The sequence below is a fragment of the Danio rerio genome, chromosome 10 (assembly GCF_049306965.1).
Source record: "Danio rerio strain Tuebingen ecotype United States chromosome 10, GRCz12tu, whole genome shotgun sequence".
Lineage (NCBI taxonomy): Eukaryota > Metazoa > Chordata > Actinopteri > Cypriniformes > Danionidae > Danio > Danio rerio.
Genome location: NC_133185.1, coordinates 40,421,218 through 40,441,841, shown reverse-complemented (window position 1 = coordinate 40,441,841; position 20,624 = coordinate 40,421,218). Strand labels below are relative to the sequence as shown.

General features: G+C 34.1%; 2 protein-coding genes and 1 long non-coding RNA gene across 8 annotated transcripts in view; 2 read left to right on the top strand and 1 right to left on the bottom strand.

The window, feature by feature from the left end:
* The window catches only part of hhla2a.1 (HERV-H LTR-associating 2a, tandem duplicate 1), a 67,754-nt gene that overhangs the window by 12,081 nt on the left and 35,049 nt on the right, over positions 1–20,624 (bottom strand). For 2 of the 6 annotated variants that reach the window (XM_005172669.6, XM_005172670.6), the window contains exon 1: positions 2,356–2,737. The exons of 3 other annotated variants lie outside the window; for them this stretch is intronic. In XM_005172669.6, coding sequence (XP_005172726.1) covers positions 2,356–2,425 — 70 coding nt within the window. In that variant the 5' untranslated portion in view covers positions 2,426–2,737. Of the gene's footprint in view, positions 1–2,355; positions 2,738–8,296; positions 8,447–20,624 lie in introns of those variants that run through there. One more of the 6 variants, NM_001014327.2, reaches the window with a different exon arrangement.
* On the top strand, positions 8,380–9,350 carry LOC137496600 (uncharacterized). The gene is made up of 2 exons (XR_011017069.2): positions 8,380–8,512; positions 8,800–9,350. It is a non-coding gene; the product is annotated as an uncharacterized lncRNA (long non-coding RNA).
* Positions 15,027–20,624, top strand: part of gabrr3a (gamma-aminobutyric acid type A receptor subunit rho3a) — a 42,794-nt gene continuing 37,196 nt past the window's right edge. The window contains exon 1 of the mRNA NM_001128760.1: positions 15,027–15,201. Within this exon, the coding sequence (NP_001122232.1) occupies positions 15,059–15,201 (143 nt within the window). The 5' untranslated portion in view covers positions 15,027–15,058. The remainder of the gene's footprint in view (positions 15,202–20,624) is intronic.

Genomic DNA, 20,624 nt, shown 5'->3' with positions numbered 1-20,624 from the left:
AAAAAAATTCAAGCTACTTAAAACAATAAATGAGGTAAAAAATAATAATAATTACACACACATATATTTACAAACTAATTATTTAATAAACCTAAAAGGCTAAAAAAATGTTAAAATTTCAACAACAACAAAACAAACTACACTTGGACTTAAAATATAAAATTAAATGTTCAAAATAGCAATACGTGTGAAAAGCTAGATACAGAGAACTACTTAATAGTTAGTTTTAGATCAGTCACAAAGCAAATATATATAATAATATATGTTATAATAATAATATCATATTTTCATATAATATAATGTTATAATAATAATAATACATTTAAAAATAACAATGTTAAATTTAAAATAAAATGCAATTTTGCCTTGTAAATCAACAATATAAGCTATAAAACATAAAAAAATGTCTAAGCTGGAGTTAAAATTACTTGCCCTGTTATAAAATTACTTACAAGAGCAAAAACTAATCATGATTAATGACATCCAAGTTTGTTTTGACGTAATATATGTGTGTGTATTATATACATTTACGACGTATATTTGACACACACATACATAGAAACAAAACTATTTTGTTACATATTTAATTTTTTCATTTATATATTTATTTATTTCATTATTTGTATATTTAAATTTATATATAATCTGTCACATACATATATATATATCATATCTAAATATAATTAACATTTTCTCAAATATATGCATGCATGCGTGTATTTATATGTACATAATAAATATACATGGTACACACACATATTTTAAAGTCAAACCAACATTTATTTTGAATGCGATTTATCATGCGTGTTGTTTTTGTTAACCATTTAAACCCTGCCTTATGTTATATGAATATTCAAATAATGTAATCATTTTAAATAAAATGGAACTAATAACACAATTCAATCTATCAAGAAATAAATTAAATATACTCAAGTAATACACTCATATTACTCTCTTTCTCTATACAGTTTAACCAACACTGATTGCCACGATGGTGAGTAGATCTCATATGCAATAATTTGGCTCCGGTTACGCTTCTACATTTTCTTGACGTCATGTGATGAAAAACTTGCATTTAAGAACACATACAAGAAAAAGTATTCAACCTAAAATGAAACAAAAAATAATGTATTAATTATATATATATATATATATATATATATATATATATATATATATATATATAATTTTTTTTTTGGTCAATATAAATTAACATTTTCTTAAATATATGCATGGGTATTTATATACACACACATATTTTAAGTCAAAACAAACTTTATTTTGGATGAGATTAATCACGATTAATTTTTGCCCACTACAAAAAAAATGCTCAAATGAAAACCATAATAAAAAAGAAACAAACACGGATACACATGCCTTAAATGAGTGTTTTTGTTAACCATTTAAATCCTGCCTTATGAATTAATTAAAATAAATATTTAAATTAAATGATTTTAACTAATAACACAATGAAAGTTGTCAATCAATAGATTAAATAAAAATGACTCTAGTAACACACTCAAATTACTGTATTTCCGATCACCACAATGGTGAGTAGATCTCATATGCAATAATTTGGCTGCGGTTGTGCTTCTGCTTTTTCTTGACGTCATGCGATGAAAAACTTACTTTGAGGAATCAACTAAAACACATATAAGAGAAAAAAAATCAATCTAAAGTGAAACTAATAACAAAAATGACACCCCTAAGCCAAAAAGGTAATGAATTAAACAAAAAATATAATATTAATATACAAAAAATGACTGAAATAGAGGAAACTAGCTAACACGGGCAAGAATTCCTGGCGAGGAAATCTAATAACCTGAAAACAGATGTGTCTATCACTGATCTTGCCAACCACATGCACAGCTCATTCCTATTCTTGAGTTACATAATTAGGTATATTTGTAACGCAAGTCTTTCCTGCCGTTTTTTCAGGCTGCTGTGACGCACAAGCATAAACTCATCATAAGTGATCAAATTGAAAACGTCAGATACTGAAATTAAAGCCAACTTACAAAAGAATTGACTAATAATGCAGTTTAATTTATGAAGACTTGTAATACATTTTTTTTTTTCTTAGCAACTACTGTAGTTTCTTTTTGTAGGTCGTATTTGCCTTGTTCGTTGCCATTTTCCTAGGTTTTGGACTTGTTTTCATGCTTTATTTTAGATTTTGCACAGATTATTGTTATATGCAAGATTTGCCTGTCTGTTGTTTTTTCATGATTGCAAAAAAATAAATCATGAACAAGTCATGATTTCTTGATAATGAAAAGGGGTGTGGTTCTCTACAAACAAATTCCGACCTGAAATACAAAGCATTAAAAAAAGATCGAATAAATTCACTCTTACCTGGAATTTTACACTCCGCTATGAAAAAAATCCATAAAACAACACAAGCGCCACAGTAGATCCTTAACATTCTCCCTCACAACAATGTGGTGAAGTAAAAACAGAGGCGCGGGGTCAAAAGAGGGAAAATAAACCTGCTGAGAAGATGAGATTCTTCAAAGAGTCTCTCTCAGGAACGTAATCAGACCCTGTTGCTCTTGACTGCTTCAGAAAGACAGGCAAAAAATCCAAAGAGTAGAAGAAGCCCTTGGGTCCATGAAAGAGTTTTCAATGAAATGAATAACTTAATAGCTTAACATGAATAAGCAAAGAGAGAAAGTTCTTCTAGATATTGTCTGTGTGGTGTAAGTTGTGCTGTGGGTATGAATGACACAGAAGGAGTAAGAGAGAAAGAGAGAGAGAGAGAAAGAGAGAGAGAGAGAGAGAGAGAGAGAGAGAGAGAAAGAGTTGGTAGACAGGTTTCCACGCCTCTTTCATACATCATGAGTCATTAAATAGCATCTGAAACCCTTTACCGCTTTCTGCGAACTCCTGCGAATGGCTTTTCCCTTCCCACATCCTCAGGTCAGCCTCTTTAAAGTTCCTCTTTTATCACCACCTTGCTCTTTGTTGAGTGCTTGCTAAGTTTAGACATGTTAGAAATGTCCTGAAAGACTTCTTGCCCAATTCGAGGAACTCCAACAATGCGTTAACCATTAGAGAATTAAAATAAATTGTTAGAAGCTAATCTAAAAGCACACATTGTCAGAATGATAATAAATAGTGTGTATAAAAAACTTAAAGGCAAAATTATTAGACCTCCTGTAAAATTTGAGTTCTTCCTAAATAAAAATTTCCTAAGTGATGTTTAATAAAGCAAGGACAAGTTAGAAATGTCCTGAAATAAATTCCTAGAAAGCGTTAAGCATTGAAGTGTTTATATACTCAAAGTAGAATAAAAATGGTGAATATAAAAGCATCAAATTTCAAAATGTTAATAAAAACGTCAGAATGTAAATTATATCAGTAGGCCTGTTTCAAGAGTTCTCGCTTAGATATGCTTGGCATTTATAGCAGGTTTGGCATGCTGTCCCAGGAGCGAACCCTGAGCTTGGAGATATTTGAGCCCAGGGCTCCCGCCCGGTCAATAAGCATATCAAGGGATCAGAGATCAACTAGGTCTCGTTAGCTCCCCCTTTAGCAAGGGGAGAAAAAGGAGGAGATGGGGTGGAAGGGGGGATTCTTCCAAAACGAAGATAGAGCGAGGAAATCTAATAACCTGAAAACAGATGTGTCTATCACTGATCTTGCCAACCACATGCAAAGCTTATTCCTATTCTTGAGTTACATAATTAGGTATATTTGTAACGCAAGTCTTTCCTGCCGTTTTTTCAGGCTGCTGTGATGCACAAGCATAAACTCATCATAAGTGATCAAATTGAAAACGTCAGATACTGAAATTAAAGCCAACTTACAAAAGAATTGACTAATAATGCAGTTTAATTTATGAAGACTTGTAATAAATCTTAGCAACTACTGTAGTTTCGAAGATAGAGCAATAAGGAGAAAGTGATCCATTTATATTAAGCTAGGATCACTCTGATTGGATTATTACTGATTACGGATGAGTGGCCAGCAGTGCTCAATCATATCACGTGCTCCTCTCGAAATTAGTTTCTGAAACATCACTTATTGTTATCTAATTATGACTATTGAAGAATTTTACTCATTATTTACTCAAGTGGTTTGTTTATCCTCAAGAGATTCAACATCCAAACCTTTATGAGTTTCTTTCATCTGCTGAACACAAAACATCCATAGTAGAAAAACAAATAATATGTCTATGGTTATTTCGTATACCAGTATTTATAGCTATCTAAATAATCTACCTATTAAATCAGTCTTGGCATTTCAAATACAGCTAAAAAATATGCAGTTGAAGTCAGAATTATTAGCCCCCCCTTTGATTTTTTTTTCTTTTTTAAATATTTCCCAAATTATGTTTAACAGAACAAGGAAATGATCACGGTATGTCTGACAATATTTTTTTCTTCTGGAGAAAGTCTTATTTGTTTTAATTCAGCTAGAATAAAAGCAGTTTCTATTTTTTTTAAAACCCATTTTAAGGTCAATATTATTACCCCTTTAAGCAATTTTTTTTAGATAGTCTACAGAACAAACTATAATTATACAATAACTACCCTATTTACCCTAAACATGCCTAGGTAACCTAACAAAACTAGCTAAGCCTTTAAATGTCACTTTAAGCTGTATAGAAGTGTCTTGAAAAATATCTAGTCAAATATTATTTACTGTCATCATGGCAAAGATAAAAGAAATCAGTTATTAGAAATGAGTTATTAAACTATTATGTTTAGAAATGTGTTGAAAAAAATCTTCTCTGCATTAAGCAGAAATTAGGGAAAAAAATAAACAGGGGGGCTAATAATTCTGACTTCAACTGTATAAACACCAAAAAAAAAAAAAGAAGAACTTTTAAAATTGCTTCAGGACAGCCTTTCTGAAGTTCCCCTATTATCACCATCACCTTGCTCTTTGTTGAGTGTTTCCTAAATATAGACATGTCAGAAATGTCCTGAAACACTCTTGCACAATATGGCAAACTCTTAAACTGTGTGGAAACCTTGTGTACATACTTAGAAGTGGATTGCAGTAACCTGATGAGCAGCAAAGTTTCTTATGACATTGTTTCCTTCCTGAAAGTAGCCCTATAATACACAAGAGTCTAGTTATTTATTCATCCATTCATTTTCTTTCGTCTCAAGTCTCTCATTTATCAGAGGTTGCCACAGCAGAATGAACCACCAACTATTCCAGCATATGTTTTACGTAGCGGATGCCCTTCCAGCCTCAATCTAGTACTGGCATCCTTTTAAAAGTCTTAGTACAATTTCCTGGTAAAATTATTTGATTTGTTTATTTATTTATTTATTATTATTATTTTTTTAAATCATCTTTTGAGGTCTACCAGGGGTGGGATGGGCGGGAGTGGGTTTTAAATTTGCACTTGTTTTTTTTTTTATTTATTTATTTTTTTTTTATATTGTTTTCTGAAAAACTAAATAAACAGTTGTTAACAAAAAAAAAATGAAATCATCAGTATTTTTTCATGTGGTCTGTAATGTTGTGATATCTCTTGTTGCGGGTAGTGGATTTGGTTCATTGCTTTTTTAATGCTGTAAATTATTGGTCCCCAATCCCCAGACCGGTTCCAGTCCGTTGATTAAATGGTACTTGTCTGCACATTAATTCTTTATTTTGAAAAATCTTTTATATTGAAAAATGACGGTATTTTCTTGATTACATATTGGTCACTTGAGTGCCAAAATTTAATCCACAAGTAGCAAAATGAGTAAGAAACAGACGTTTTTGAGAAGTTTCTTTGCAAAGGGCAAAAGGCCAAAGACTGTAGAATACACAAGACATGTCCTTCGAATAGTTTTGAATGGGGAAAAGAGTAACGGTAAATATGGCGAATGAAGTCACGCCTACGAGTACAGGAGCCAATCATCTATCGCTATAGAGTGACGTTTCTCCGGGAGAGGGACTCGGACCAGACGTGTGCTTTTACGACAGTTTTTGTGGTCAACAAACACACTGGAATCTCAGTGAATATTTGCTTTACAGACATAAGAAACATATCCAAAGACAGCTTGAAATCTGTATTTTAAATTAACTAATTTGACTTAGTTTAATACGGTTTTTTTTGGTTTTGTAATCTGTATGAAACGAACGTGAGATACAGTCTGTCCAGTCAAATGCACATTACATGACAGCAACTACTCAAACACCCGCAGACTTGTTAACAAAGAGTCGCTGTGATTTCTGGAGGAGATTCGCCATCAAGGCCAAGTTGTGGATTACATCAGAAGACCAGAGCGATCTGACGAAGCATTATCCAGAGGATGATCATGTGTAGAACGGTCATAAATGAGGTTGGTGTCGTGATCTTGTTTCTTTTAAGTGCGCATGTGCATTAGCTTGGGCAAACTGAAAAAAAAAAACTATTTTGTTTGTTCGGACATTTAGAATTGAAACTTGTGAGACGGTTGCGGTTTCATTTTATAGGTGATTCCTAATGTAATTATAAGCTTGGCAAACAGTTTTGGAGAATTTGATGTTTCCCTATTCAGACAGAATGCCCGAGCATACTGCCCAAGCATACTGCCCGAGAGGTGTTTCAAATATAGCAGCCGAGTGAAATGACTTGCCTAAAAGGGACTTTAAAAAGGTCTGATGAAGGTCCCACGAGCTGCCAAGGAATGCATCTGCAATCCATTTGTCAACAAATCAGGTGAATCCTGTGCAAGAAGATCTACTGCTAGATATCGCAAATGATGGCGGCCCTGTTCACATACAGTATAACATCTTTTCCATGCACAAGTTCACCATTTCCAATGGAGGCGTGCGGCTTGTGTGCACATTTTGGGAGCTACACGATCGCACCTTCTAGTCCAGAGGTGGGCAAACTACAGTCTGCAGGCCATATGCGGCGCGCTGAACACTTCTTATGCGGCCCGCAAGGAAGTTTTTAAATTGCTGCTTCTGAGTAAGGGTTTGGTTCAGAATTAGTAAATTAATGATGCAATTACAACTGAATGCCTTGTGATGGCAGTATTGCACGCGGTACAGTTAGCGCAACCAGTAGAATTAGAACACACTCTCGGATATTAAAATGCACTCGACCGTTAATGACTAAAAATGAGTCAGGCTGATCACACCGAACGCGCTTTATGCGTTAAGAGGCACCTCTTTTGAATGGTTTACTAACAGCCGCGAGGGTTTTGCTCGCTATGCGTCCTGCGCTCCTCGTGTTTTTGCCGTAGCAGACTCCAGATTTTGATCTATTTGACTTTTAGATTTTTCACATTAACACACTCATAATAACATGACTTGTAATAACAAAGACTAAGATTCTTCTTCCATTTTATCACCTAGTTTTATGATTGATATAAGCATATTTATAAAAGCTCAAATGAGATTGTTGTACATCTGACTCAAATTATATAATATTTGCTGGTTAAATGTGTTAATTTTTGTCATAGAATATATTTTCCATGCATACATCCACTTTAAAAAGTTCTTTTATCAAAGAGTTGTGGTTTTATCAAGTTTTATGATGATTGTTCTGTATATTCTAAAAGCAGTGCAAATTACATTGTTGTTAATTTGACTGAATAGTAAACTTTAAGAATAATTTTTAATGTGTTAATATGAGATTGATTATGATGATTTATAAGTAAATATAAATAGCAGTGCAAATTAATTTGACTTGTAAATTTGACTTAATAATATAAAAAAATCAGTTTTGTGCTAGTGACATGTTTCTTTCCGATATTACATGTTCCATGCATACTGCCACTATAAATAAAAGTTATTCTTGGAAGAATTTTACTTGAGACCCTTTACTTGGTTTGCAAAACTTGATGTAGCCCTCGGTTCTAAAAAGTTTGCCCACCACTGATCTAGTCCCACTCAGTTAAAAACATCTTCATAATGCTGTGAGTGCATCATGGGTCACATGACAAGAAATGACCGATCAGCTTCATATTCTGTATGGAATATACACATTTCAGTAGACTAATTATCTCAGACAAACACTGCAGTGCTTTTTACTTTTCTCCATAAACAAAACTTGTATCAGAGTTGCAGCAATGTTTTGTCAGCTTGTAGTCCTCTGAGACAACGGTCGATGGTCTCTACGTACACCCATCCCCCAGGGCCATGGTAAAACTTTCAAGAATTGACAGGTCTGTGGTGATAAAAAGGTTGGGGACCACTGCTTTAAAAAGCCATAAGTGGTAAAAACACAAGTGCTGCTGAAAAAGTAGGTGGACACTAACATGCTCAGTATTTGGCCCAGTCATTTTGTTTTGTTTTTTACATTCCACACTAAGCCCTGTTTTCCAGATGAGTGATGGTGAGAGTTCAGAGTACTTACAGACTTTGACAAGAGCATGTCACAGCAGCCGTACAGGTTGCCAAAAGCCCCGGCGTGAGAGAGTGTGTGTTCTGCAGCTAGTCTGGGCTGAACTGATGTCCTCAGGCTGCAGCAGGAGTGCGGTCAGTGTTTCACACAGCAGTGAAGCTCAGACTGCCAGCAGGAGCAAACCAGTAAATACATTCCTGCCGACTACAACCACTGCACACTAATGAGGTTTGGTTTGCAAATTCAGGCTTCAGCTATGACTGCCGACATACCATCATTTTGATCCATCTAGCTCTTTGTCTGTGTTTGTCTGTCTGTCTGTTGTTGGAGTGGACTTCTGTCTTTACGTTCATACCAGGAATGTAAAATGTATTCTTTTCATGATTTATTACGATTATTTGAATCAGTATTTAATCTCTCACATGATGTTAATTAATAAATAAAGTTAAGCATTGCCTAATGTATGTGTTTAGTTGAAGAGTCTCTGTCTCTGTCCGTCAAATCTCTATTTTCAGGATCTACCAAGCCAGGTCAGAGGTCATGGAGAGCTCTTGAGTGGAACTGGATTCCTGATGGATTAGGAACAACTGTTTCCTGAGTTATTTGCTATTTTTATGTGTAAAATCTGTTTAAAGTAATTTCCTTTGCATGCAAGACTTTATGTAGTAGCAAGTTAAATGTCTGGATGTTGATTGTACCAGTTTTGAACCAGTTGTAATGAGACGGCTGAGAGTACAAGAAACCGCTTTGAGTATGAACCAGATTGTTCTGTGTGTGCATTATGTGTGGGTCAGCTCTACAGATCTGAAATCAGCTCTGAACAGCCTGCGGACTGTCTGACCTGCGACTCCTGTCTCCAGGCCCTATCAGGACATCTGCATACCTATTTGGAATTGTCTATCTTTGCTTTAACCATTCAGGATCTTTCTACCTTAGTTGACGCCATTTTTGGCCTTCTGTAAGACTATAATTGCTGTGTTTTTATTATTGTAACTATGCGAGTGTGAAGCCCTTCTGCCATAGAACTGCAAACTATCCTCAGTAAAATCTCTTCTTTTTTATCGAATCTCAGACTTTGAGTCTTCTCTTGATCTGACACATTAGTCAATTTGGTTTTAACTGTCAATTTCCCTTCTATTCATCTATCCGTATGCCTGTGTGATTCATGTTTGTTTATATAGCACTTTTACAATGTAGATTGTGTCAAAGCAGCTTAACATAGAAGTTCTAGTAATGGCCAGATTTCAGAGTTGAAGTTTAGTTAAGTGTGGTTTAAATTTTACTGCTGAAACACTGAAGAGCAAATATTTCTATTTATCTATTTGTCCATCCATCCATCCATCCATCCATCCATCCATCCATCCATCCATCCATCCATCCATCAATCCATCCATCTATCTGTCTATCCATCCGTCCGTTTATCAATCTGGTTCCCACACTTTGATAAACAGCAGATTCAAGGACTTTCGATGACCTTTTAAAGCACTCATCCATAATTTTCTTGTCGGCTTAGTCCCTTTATTAAAAAACTCGCCACAGCGGAATGAACTGCCAACTTATCCAGCAAGTTTTTACGCAGCGGATGCCCTTCCAGCCGCAACCCATCTCTAGGAAACATCCGCACACACATTTACACACACACTTATACACTACGGAGAATTTAGGCTACCCAATTCACCTAGAGCACCCGAAAACCCACGCAAAGGCAAGGAGAACATGCAAACTCCACACAGAAATGCCAACTGAACCGAGGTTCGAACCAGCGACCTTCTTGCTGTGAGGCGACAGCACTACCTACTGCGCCACTGCCTCGCCCCCTTTTAAAGCACTATTACTTTTAAATCAAGCACCTTTGTAATTCATTCCTTAGCTTGTGTATAGCGCCATAAAAAGTCCTTACTGTAATTTTCACATCACTTACACTTAATATTTACACTAATCATTATCAAAACTGTAAAAAAAAAAAAAATTTAACAAAGTTTTATTAATTCATGTTCAAAAAAACTTTAATAACATGTTAAATTCTATACTAGTAATATTAAATATATGTTTCTGAAATGCTGATGAAACGTGCATTATATGGCAGTGTTATTGTACAAATTTATTTATTGATTTGTAATTGATTTATAATTAAAGAATTTCTCGTTATGTTTTTTTCATTCTGTTTTTGACTATTGAGTATAATTATTTAAATAAAACCATAAACAGATTAAAATTTAATTTAAGCGCTTTTCATGTCCATGTGAATGAATCTTAAGTACCTTTAAGTACTTTCAAGGAGTGTGGGAAACCTATATCGATGTCTGTCTGTCTGTCTGTCTGTCCAATTGTCCATCTATGCTAAATAAGTTTATAAATAAATTATAATTTAATTGTTCAATTAAACATTAGTGTACATAACAGAAGTCAAAATACTTTGCTTTATTCCCAATAATCCGCTTGCTAAGTATAAAAAAAAAACTATCTGACCTAGACAAACCGTACTGACTGAACGTACTGAACACCAACAAAAAGGAATCCATCTGAAACAAAACAACAAACACAAATAAGGCGGCCTTCTGGCGCACTCACTCCTTACTATACTAGTGAACTAGTAGCGTACATCAGTTCTTATATTAGTGAACTAATGTAGGGAATAGTGAATGGGAATATAGGGAGTGGAAAAGTCAACTTGAACAAATAACTTTATATGGGTTTAACTAAAGGTATGTTAAATGATGGCAGGTGTGTACTGGCTCCTATTTTGTATGGGGTTTGTATGTTATTGCTTAATTCTTATAGCACACCATCATTATAATAGACTAGAGTGTACACACTTATGCAAACACATTATTTTAGACGTTGTTTTTTACTTCCCTCAGGCTAAAATGTTTCAGTTTGTTTTTTAATTAGGTTGTACTGGCTATAGTTTACATTAAAGGCGGATTTCTTTTAACAATATCTATCTTGGACTCATTTTTTTACATCACAGAAACCTGCCACTGCCATTTTTAAAGGTATGTGTACACTTTGATTGCAGCTCAAGATAATATAAAGAGCTTTAAAACATATTTAAGCTTTTAATCAGAATACACTTACGGCTATATGATAAACTACATATTAGGATCGAAGAAATATCGATGGCTCTCCTGCCATACAGTATCTGGCCACAAGAGGATGTTTACTGGACTTGTGTTGTTTGATCTAAAACGAGGGACCGCGATTGTGGAAATTACCCATTCGCTGTGATTGTGGGGCAGCTTTTATATCCTTCTTGTAATGATGAATGATCTCAATAGGGCAGGATGATCCTGGTTGAGTGTAAAAGAGCAGCTTTCTCCAGACTGGCTGCAGCACGTGCCCGTCTCCCTCAGATGCCATCCCTCCTCTGTGCCCTCAATCACACTCTAATCCTGGATTAGAGGAGCAGGGAACTGGATTAGAGGAACAGTGTGGGATTACTCTTTGGCTGGCTGCAATTTTATTATTGATTGTGCGCCACCGTGTTTCATCTGATATTCAGTTTGACTACTGTTTGTTTTTTCTTTTACGGACGTTCCTTCATTCTGCTAGCATCCTTTTACATCCTAAACAAACGGAATTATTATTTGTTATTAAATTATTTGTATTTTTTTTATTCAATTATAAATTTATATATATATATATATATATATATATATATATATATATATACATACAAAATTTAGAAATATTTTATACAGTATAAATAAATAATTGCATATTTACTAAAATTATATTTTGAGTGAAAAAAATTCATGTATTTCAACACAAAGAAGCTATTTTCTGTTTTTATTATTAGTTTCAGTCTGTTTATTTCAGTGGACTTATTGTATATTATTATGAAATAATTTTATTATACAAACTATATTTCTATGGCATATATTTATATATATATATATATTAAAATGTATTTGTATTATCAACAATCCAAACACAATCTCAAAACACCAGTGTCCATAAATGTATAATATATCACAAATATAAATCAAATAATTATATAATTTATTACTTTTATTGTTATTTTTGTTATTTATTTTTTACATTTACAGTGTTATTTAATTACTGTTAAATATATTGTTTTTATTAGCATTGATTCTTAATTGTGAAAAAGCAGAACAGTGTTTCACTAATTTTTTTATGTATATGATATTTTATCTGCACAAAATGTTAATAAATATATTTGGCAAAAACAAAAAAAAGCTTATCATTTTTTACTTTGGGAAGACCCCAGCAACATATTAACATACTAATAGTAAACTAAAATGACTACAATACAATTGTATTTTTCATATTTTGTAAAACAAATGTTATATTTTATAATGTTTCATAATATTATTTGATTCTGTGACACCCTAGTAACCCTTATACCTACAGCCTAGCAACCATATAGAATCCTCCAAGCAATCATCTCAAGAATTTGAAAAAGAATGTATATATAATTTAAATGCATTTCATACTGTATGATTAATTAATTTTGTATTATTTTATTGTGTAAAAATTCTTTATATATCTTCTACACAAATATGCTGTTTTGATATTGTCACCATTGCTAGCTATTTTCCTAAAAATCTCTTCATTTTGCATTTCCAATCTAGATAATTTCTTCTATAATTTAAATAGTATTTACTGTAATTACACGTCATTCTAACTGTTCCGGGTTAGATCCCATCCTTTTCATCTCTCCATCATCTCTTGAGCTTCTCCATGACTGTAATCCTGTGTGAAGCGAGTTAAGATCTCTCAGATCTCTCACAGATTAGCCTGATGTTGGGTCTAACAGCAGCTTGACGGTCATTTAGAAACACACACAATTACAGGAGAACCATATGCTTCATATAACCATATGTCTACTTCATTAACAGCCAGAGGGAATTAATAATGCGACTGACTAGAATGACTGACATTGAAGACTCTGTAAATACATGTAAACAGAAATAGTTCAAATACAAATAAACATTTTATGATTGAGGGCAATGCAGTGGCTCAGTAGTTAGCACTGTTGCTTCAAAGCAAGAAGGTAGCTGATTCGAGCCTCGGCTGGGTCACAAAATGTGAAAATTACTGTTGCGCTGCTCTAAAAATATAAAAAAAATCACTAGGGGTGTCACGAAATCGATCGAAATTTATGCTTAATTTCGATTATCGAATCAAAAAATAGAATCGTCGATGCTGCCACGCCCCCATGTCACGTCAGCTTGGCTTGCCAAGCGGGAAAAAACAGGCTTGTTGAAGTTCTTGTTAAACTGCAGAAGCAGGAGACCCGTCAGAACTTGAACCCTCTCCTCTTTCAATGAAGTCGCCGGTGTGTAAGCATTTTGGATTTCCAGTGAGTTATGTTGACAACGTTCGTGTTGTTGACAAAAAAAAAAAAAAAACAGTTTTGCAAGCTCTGCTATGTACATATTACGTACGGTTTGTCCGATAGACAACACCAGCATTGCGATCCTCCGCCCGCCCCCGTTGCAAATCCGCTCGCGAAAAGTACACACTCAGGCCCTGTTTACACTGTCTTTGTTTTTAAATGGCATTTTAGAACGACAACGATTTGACATCCACAGTGGCGTGTAGCATTTCTGAGCAGCCCTCCTTCCTCTCTACCTCTGAAAATGCACATCACGTGACCACACAGACACAGACGCACACACAGCCATGCGCTCGAGACAGCAGGTCCAGGTAGTCAGAGGACTGCTTCAATCTTTCACTCACTTGTACTTTGTCATTTTAGCGAACACCTCAGATACTGTTGGCTGGTTCCTGTTGGTTGTGTGTCTTTTTTACCGACGCCATTATAACGACACAGATCACTGCCTATTCACGAGTCCCGCAGAAAAAGTGATTGACAGGTGGTAATTATGTGTGTATCTTGCCTTTATTCATTTACTGTATGATTTGTTTACGGGTAAAACAAAGACCATGCAGGTCAGGTAGTTTAAACGGTAGGCTACAAATAATTAATTGGTCATTAATTAATTAATTATTCATAATCGAAAATCAAATCGAATCGTGACTTTAGAATCGAAAATGTAATCGAATCGAGGATTTGGAGGATCGTGACACCCTTACAAATCACACAAAAGACATCTTGCGCCTTATTGTGCCAGTGGTATGATAGAGCCCTTATTTTATTTATGTTTTGATCCATTTACAATTAAGTTAGATTAATTGGTTTGTGTTGAGACAACATGAAGGAATTGTGTGGAACCCAGCATTTTCACATTGCAGCATTAAAGTCAATAGTAAAAAAAGCACAATATACGTTTTGTGCTGATGTGCATATAAGATCAGTCATATATTTCTAGATTCCTTCAGTCTGCAATGTGATGACTATTCTCTTCGGTGGTATTTTTATTATTCTCTATGGTTGTTTTTTTTAACCAGCGTGATAGTAAAGTTGGCTCTGCTTGTGACGCACCTCCCCTTCCCCATGGAGTTTATAGGTTACTGAAAGATTTCAGCAGCTGCATGTAAGAAGATTAGGGAGGAATTAACGTCATTTCTTTGTCATTATAGAACTAAATTGATATTTGGCTTTAATCGAGGGAGGGGGGATGAAGGGAGAGCACCATGCCGGAGTGTTAGGCAGGGAGGGAAACACAAACCAACAGCTTTACGTGAACCAATGCAGATTTGGAGCGGCACCATGTAACTTCTGCTGGATCTAAGGGTCGTGTCGGAATGGGCGACACCTGGAGACGGAAAGGATGCTTGGTAAAGAAAGCCAAAGAGTTCGACTGATCCCGCTGCGTCTCTTGGTTTCTCGCACAGGCCTTGGTCATGAACTTGGCTCTTGCGGCACTGAGGCTGATGTGCCTGGCCTGGCTGTGGCCCGTCGCATGGCTAAAAGGAAGCAACACGCAAAACCAGAGGAGGCACAAGGACGTCTATCTGGGCGAAAACACTAAGCACAAATTTGGAGGGTAAGAAAGCTACACTGTTAAGGATTTTGGTAAATGACAGTATTTACTGTAATATGAACTGTATATAACTGTTGGACGGTTATGCAGTATGTTACTGTGTTTTAAAGTTGCATTGTGAAAATTACTGAATAGTTTACAGAGGAAATATGCATATATATCTCTTTACCCTCTGATATTGCAGAATCGCTGAATATTTTTAAATCATCACTTAAAACATACTTTTTAGGAGAGCTTTTATTTGATTATCAGATTTATTATTACTATTATTATTATTTATAATTATTTTTATTGCATTTTTTTATTTGCATTTATCCTCAAGAGTATGAATTTTAGAGCTGCACAATATGTTGTTTTAGCACTGATACCACAATGTGTGTGTCTGCATTAGTCACATCACAGGACATGCAACAGGGCTCGAAATTAACTTTTTTACTTGGTAGCACAAGTGCCCCCACCTTTAAATATTTAGGAGCACTGGGAAAAATTTAGGAGCACCAGAAAAAAATTAGGAGCACCCACCAAAAATGAATGAGCACCACTGCAAATATAAGGGGCTTATTGTATTTGAAAACAACATAGATTGGGACTAACAAAAAACAGAAACAACTATCTAATTAATGCTGTGATGACTTAATATTTGTGCAATAATTCCAAAATGAATTTCTAATAAATATAAAATATTATTGATGATGTCAATAATACTAACAATGAATTATATTTCTCATGATCATGCTGCCCTGAATGTGTTTGAGTGTGAGTTATCTGCCATACAAAGTCATACTGTTACTTTATGAAAAAAAATGGTTTGCATCAAACACAAATGAAGCATTGCAGTAAAAAATACTATTGTTTTTATATGCAAGTCAATATAATAAATAATATTTCTGAACAAATGAAAGTTTATAATAAACCATTCAATTTAAGGCTGAAAGCTGCAAAGCAGTCATCAGTAATTAAATGGAAAGATAATATACATGTCAAGAAAGAATGGACAAAAGAAAGGAAGAAATGTCTCACTTTTAAAAGTTTTGGTTTGGGTTTGTGTCATTTTAATGCTCAATCTCGATATGCGCGGAGTTTCATTTTTCTGTGTTTGTTAAAAACAACAGGCAAGTCAGCCGAACCAATATATGAGGGGGGCAGAGCAGGATTCTCCCGATGATCACTGGCGCAATACTGTTCTTTGTTATAAGCGCATCAGTTTAAACTTAGTAAAGGCGAGCTTCTTTGGCGATGGTGTGTACAGTGTTAAAGCTTACATTTAGCGAGCATTTGCACTAAACAGGCAGTGAATGCAACGAGCGTCGAGATTCTGTGTACTTTTCACTCTTCAGTCGTTTGCATTCCCCACAGTCACGAAAGCTCCCTGTAATCTGACAGCAGAAAGTCTTGAGTGATTGACAGCTAATATGTACCAATATAGCGGCAGGGAAGACTGATTAGCACATTTAAAAAATTTTTTTAAAAAAAGGTCGCACTACAACCATTATATGCAGGCGCACAAATGCTCCCAAATATACAGGATTGGTCATTTATATAGATACACCTTAATAAAACATATTGGAAATTTCACAAGAAAACCAATGGTGTGCTTGGTTTTAAACGTAACTTTATTCTTTCATGAGTTATTTAAAAGCCCCCTCACCTATACTAATGTGCCACAAACAGGACGTTAATATCACCAACCATTCCCATTTTATTCTACATAAATGGCCCACCCAGTATTATGAGGTCACATAGCTTAAATTTTGGGCGCATACGTGACCAAAATGGTTGCAGTTTCGAGCCCGGTGTAAGGTAAGGTAAAAATTCAGAATAGCAGAGTAATTCTAAATGTATATTTTTGTTATTAAGATTTTAAAAAAAGGTTTGATTTGTCTGAAAACAGCACATGCTTAAAAAACAATGAAAATATTTTAAAATTCTGCCAATATATGACATCTGAGTTATGGTGGCATTCATTTAAAACATTAGTTGTGATGCATTCATTCAATCATTTATTCATTTTCTTTTCGGCTTAGTCCCTTTATTAATTAGTGGTTGCACCAGCGGAATGAACCGCCAACGTATCCAGCATGTTTTACACAGTGGATGCCATTCCAGTTGCAACCCATCACTGGGAAACACCCATACACTCTCATTTACACACATACACTAAGGCAAATTTAGCCTACCCAATTCACCTATAGCGCATGTGTTTGGTCTGTGGGGGAAACCGAAGCTACCGAAGGAAACCCACGCCAACCCAATGAAAACATGCAAACTCCACAAAGAAATGCCATCTGACCCAGCCGGGACTCGAACCGTTCTTGTTGTGAGGTGATTGTGCTACCCACTGCGCCACCGTGACACCTGTTGTGATAGATATATTCTTTCAATTTTACGTGTTAATGTTCATAATTAAAAGTTCCTGTTTGTTGCAAATTTAAAGAATTATGAGTAAAATCTATTGTCTGTGTATTGAGATTATTAGGGCGACACAGTGGCTCAATAGTTAGCATTGTTGCCTCACAGCAAGAAGGTCGCTGGTTCGAGTCCCAGCTGGGCCAGGTGGCGTTTCTGTGTGGAGTTTGCATGTTCTCCCCGTGTGCACGTGGGTTTCCTCCGAGTGCTTCGGTTTCCCCCACAGTCCAAAGACATGCTCTATAGATGAAGTAAATAAACTAAATTGGTCCTAGTGTATGTGTGTGAACGCGAGAGTGTATGGGTGTTTCCCAGTACTGGGTTGCGGCTGGATGGGCATTCGCAGAGTAAAACATATGCTAGATACATTGGCGGTTCATTCCGCTGTGGCAACTCCTGATAAATACAAGGGAATGTAAGCCAAAGAAAAAATAAACAAATGAATGAATTTGTAAAAAGTAATTTAAATACGATTGTAGTGATTTAACTAGTATTTAGTAGTCAAGTGCTTTTTAAAGTAACTAACACATTACTGCCTATGAGCAGGGCCAGACGGAATCTATGGACATTTTTTGCTATTTCTGCAGAGAATTTTGGTAAAATCTGCGGATTTTTGCGGAATTATTTCGGGAGTATCATAACTAAAACCTTATTATATGAACTAAAAAGTAACACCTTTTTAACTTTTATTTAATGTTTAAAATGCAAATCCAATTAGATTCACTTCATTTGGTAAACAAAGCAAATCTCTCACATAATATCTCAACTAAAAGACAGAAAATATTACTTACTAAACTGTGTTGTACATAAATCAGATGAACATAAGTCAATAATATTACTGTAAATAATTAAAAAACTAAATACATTTAGATTTACACATTAACTCAAGTAAATAAACAGAATTAATGATGGGCTAAAAATCTGCGGAAATCTGCAGAAAATATGCGGAAAATCTGCAGAATTCTGCGCAGTGGCCTGTGTGGGCCAACCTATGAGCAATTTTAACTTTAAAATTGCTGGTAAACTGTAAAAAGTATAAAAGCTGAAGCAGTATATTCTGTACTTCATTAATCTTACAGTGTACTTGCATGCTCATTTCATCTTCAACCTCACTTTGTTTAATATCAATCACCTCTATTTGGTTTAATTAAAGTCTCGTGTCGGTCTGTTTACACTCTCGGTTGTATTTAGTGTGGTTTCGTCCCTGTGGGTTGATGTGTGTAAGGGTTTATTTGAAGCACTTTGTTTTGACCTGCACTTTGGGGGTTGTTGGATTGTGTGCTGTCTGAGGGTATAATTAATTGTGGATAAAGAGACTCTGTAATTAGAGCTCATGGTTGAGCTGGCTATGTGAGGTAAAAACAAAAACAACACTGGCTAGTAATTTAGTCTTTTTGTACTAAAGCCCAGAATTAAGTCATTCTCAGGTAACCGTGTCATGGCAGGAACATCTTTCTTGAACTGCATTAATTAATAGATGTATAATAAATAGAAACATACATCTTCAATGCGGTATATTATTAAAGAACATTATATTTAGCATATTATTAAAGTATATTATATTCAGTACATTATTAAAGAATTTTATATTCAGTACATTATTAAAGAATATTATATTTAGTATATTATATATATATATATATATATATATATATATATATATATATATATATATATATATATATATATATATATATATATAGTACATTATTAAAGAACATTCTATTTACTATATTATTAAAGTATATATTATATCTAGTATATTATAAAAGTATATTATATTTAGTATATTAATAAAGTATATATTAAATTTACTATATTATTAAAGTATATTATATTTACTATATTATTAAAGTATATTATATTTACTATATTATTAAAATATATTATATTTACTATATTATTAAAGTATATTATTAAAATATATTATATTCAGTACATTATTAAAGAATATTATATTTAGTATATTCATTCATTCATTTTCTTGCCGGCTTAGTTCCTTTATTAATCCGGGGTCGCCACAGCGGAATGAACCGCCAACTTATACAGCAATGTTTTACGCAGCGAATGCCCTTCCAGCCGCAACCCATCTCTGGGAAACATCCACACACACACTCATACACTACGGACAATTTAGCCTACCCAACTGTGGGGGAAACCGGAGCACCCGGAAACCCATGCGAATGCAGGGAGAACATGCAAACTCCACACAGAAATGCCAACTGAGCCGAGGCTCGAACCAGCGACCCAGCGACCTTCTTGCTGTGAAGCGACAGCACTACCTACTGCGCCACTGCTTACTATATTATATTTAGTATATTAATAAAGTATATTTTATATTTAGTATATTATTAAAGTATATTATATTTACTATATTATTAAAGTATATTATTAAAGTATATTATATTTACTATATTATTAAAGTATATTATATTTACTATATTATCAAAGTATATTATATTTACTATATTATCAAAATATATTATATTTACTATATTATTAAAGTATATTAAATTTACTCTATTATTAAAGTTTATTATATTTACAATATTATTAAAGTATATTATATTTACTATATTATTAAAGTATATTATATTTACTAAAGTATATTATATTTATTATATTATTAAAGTATATTAGGGTTGCATATGATTTGTTTTATTGTCACTAATTCAATATCAATATGGTTGGACATAATTAGGAGTTAAACATAGAAAACGTTATATATAAAATATTGAATTAGCATCTCTGAAACTACTTTAATGTAGAAGAAAATCTATTAAACTAATCAAATCTGATTTTTGCTCACTGATGAAAACCATATTGCTGTATTGCATGTAAAACAAACTCATGAATGCAAGTGAAGTTATAAATTGAGGAGATATTTATCTGTTCTGCTTTAAAAGATCTTTAATTTACTTGAAATTAATAAATAACTGTTGCTTTCTGGACTGCTGCATTCTTAAAGAAAGTTATTATTTCTGAACAGCTCTCTTTAACCCTTTAACTACTCTTTAACC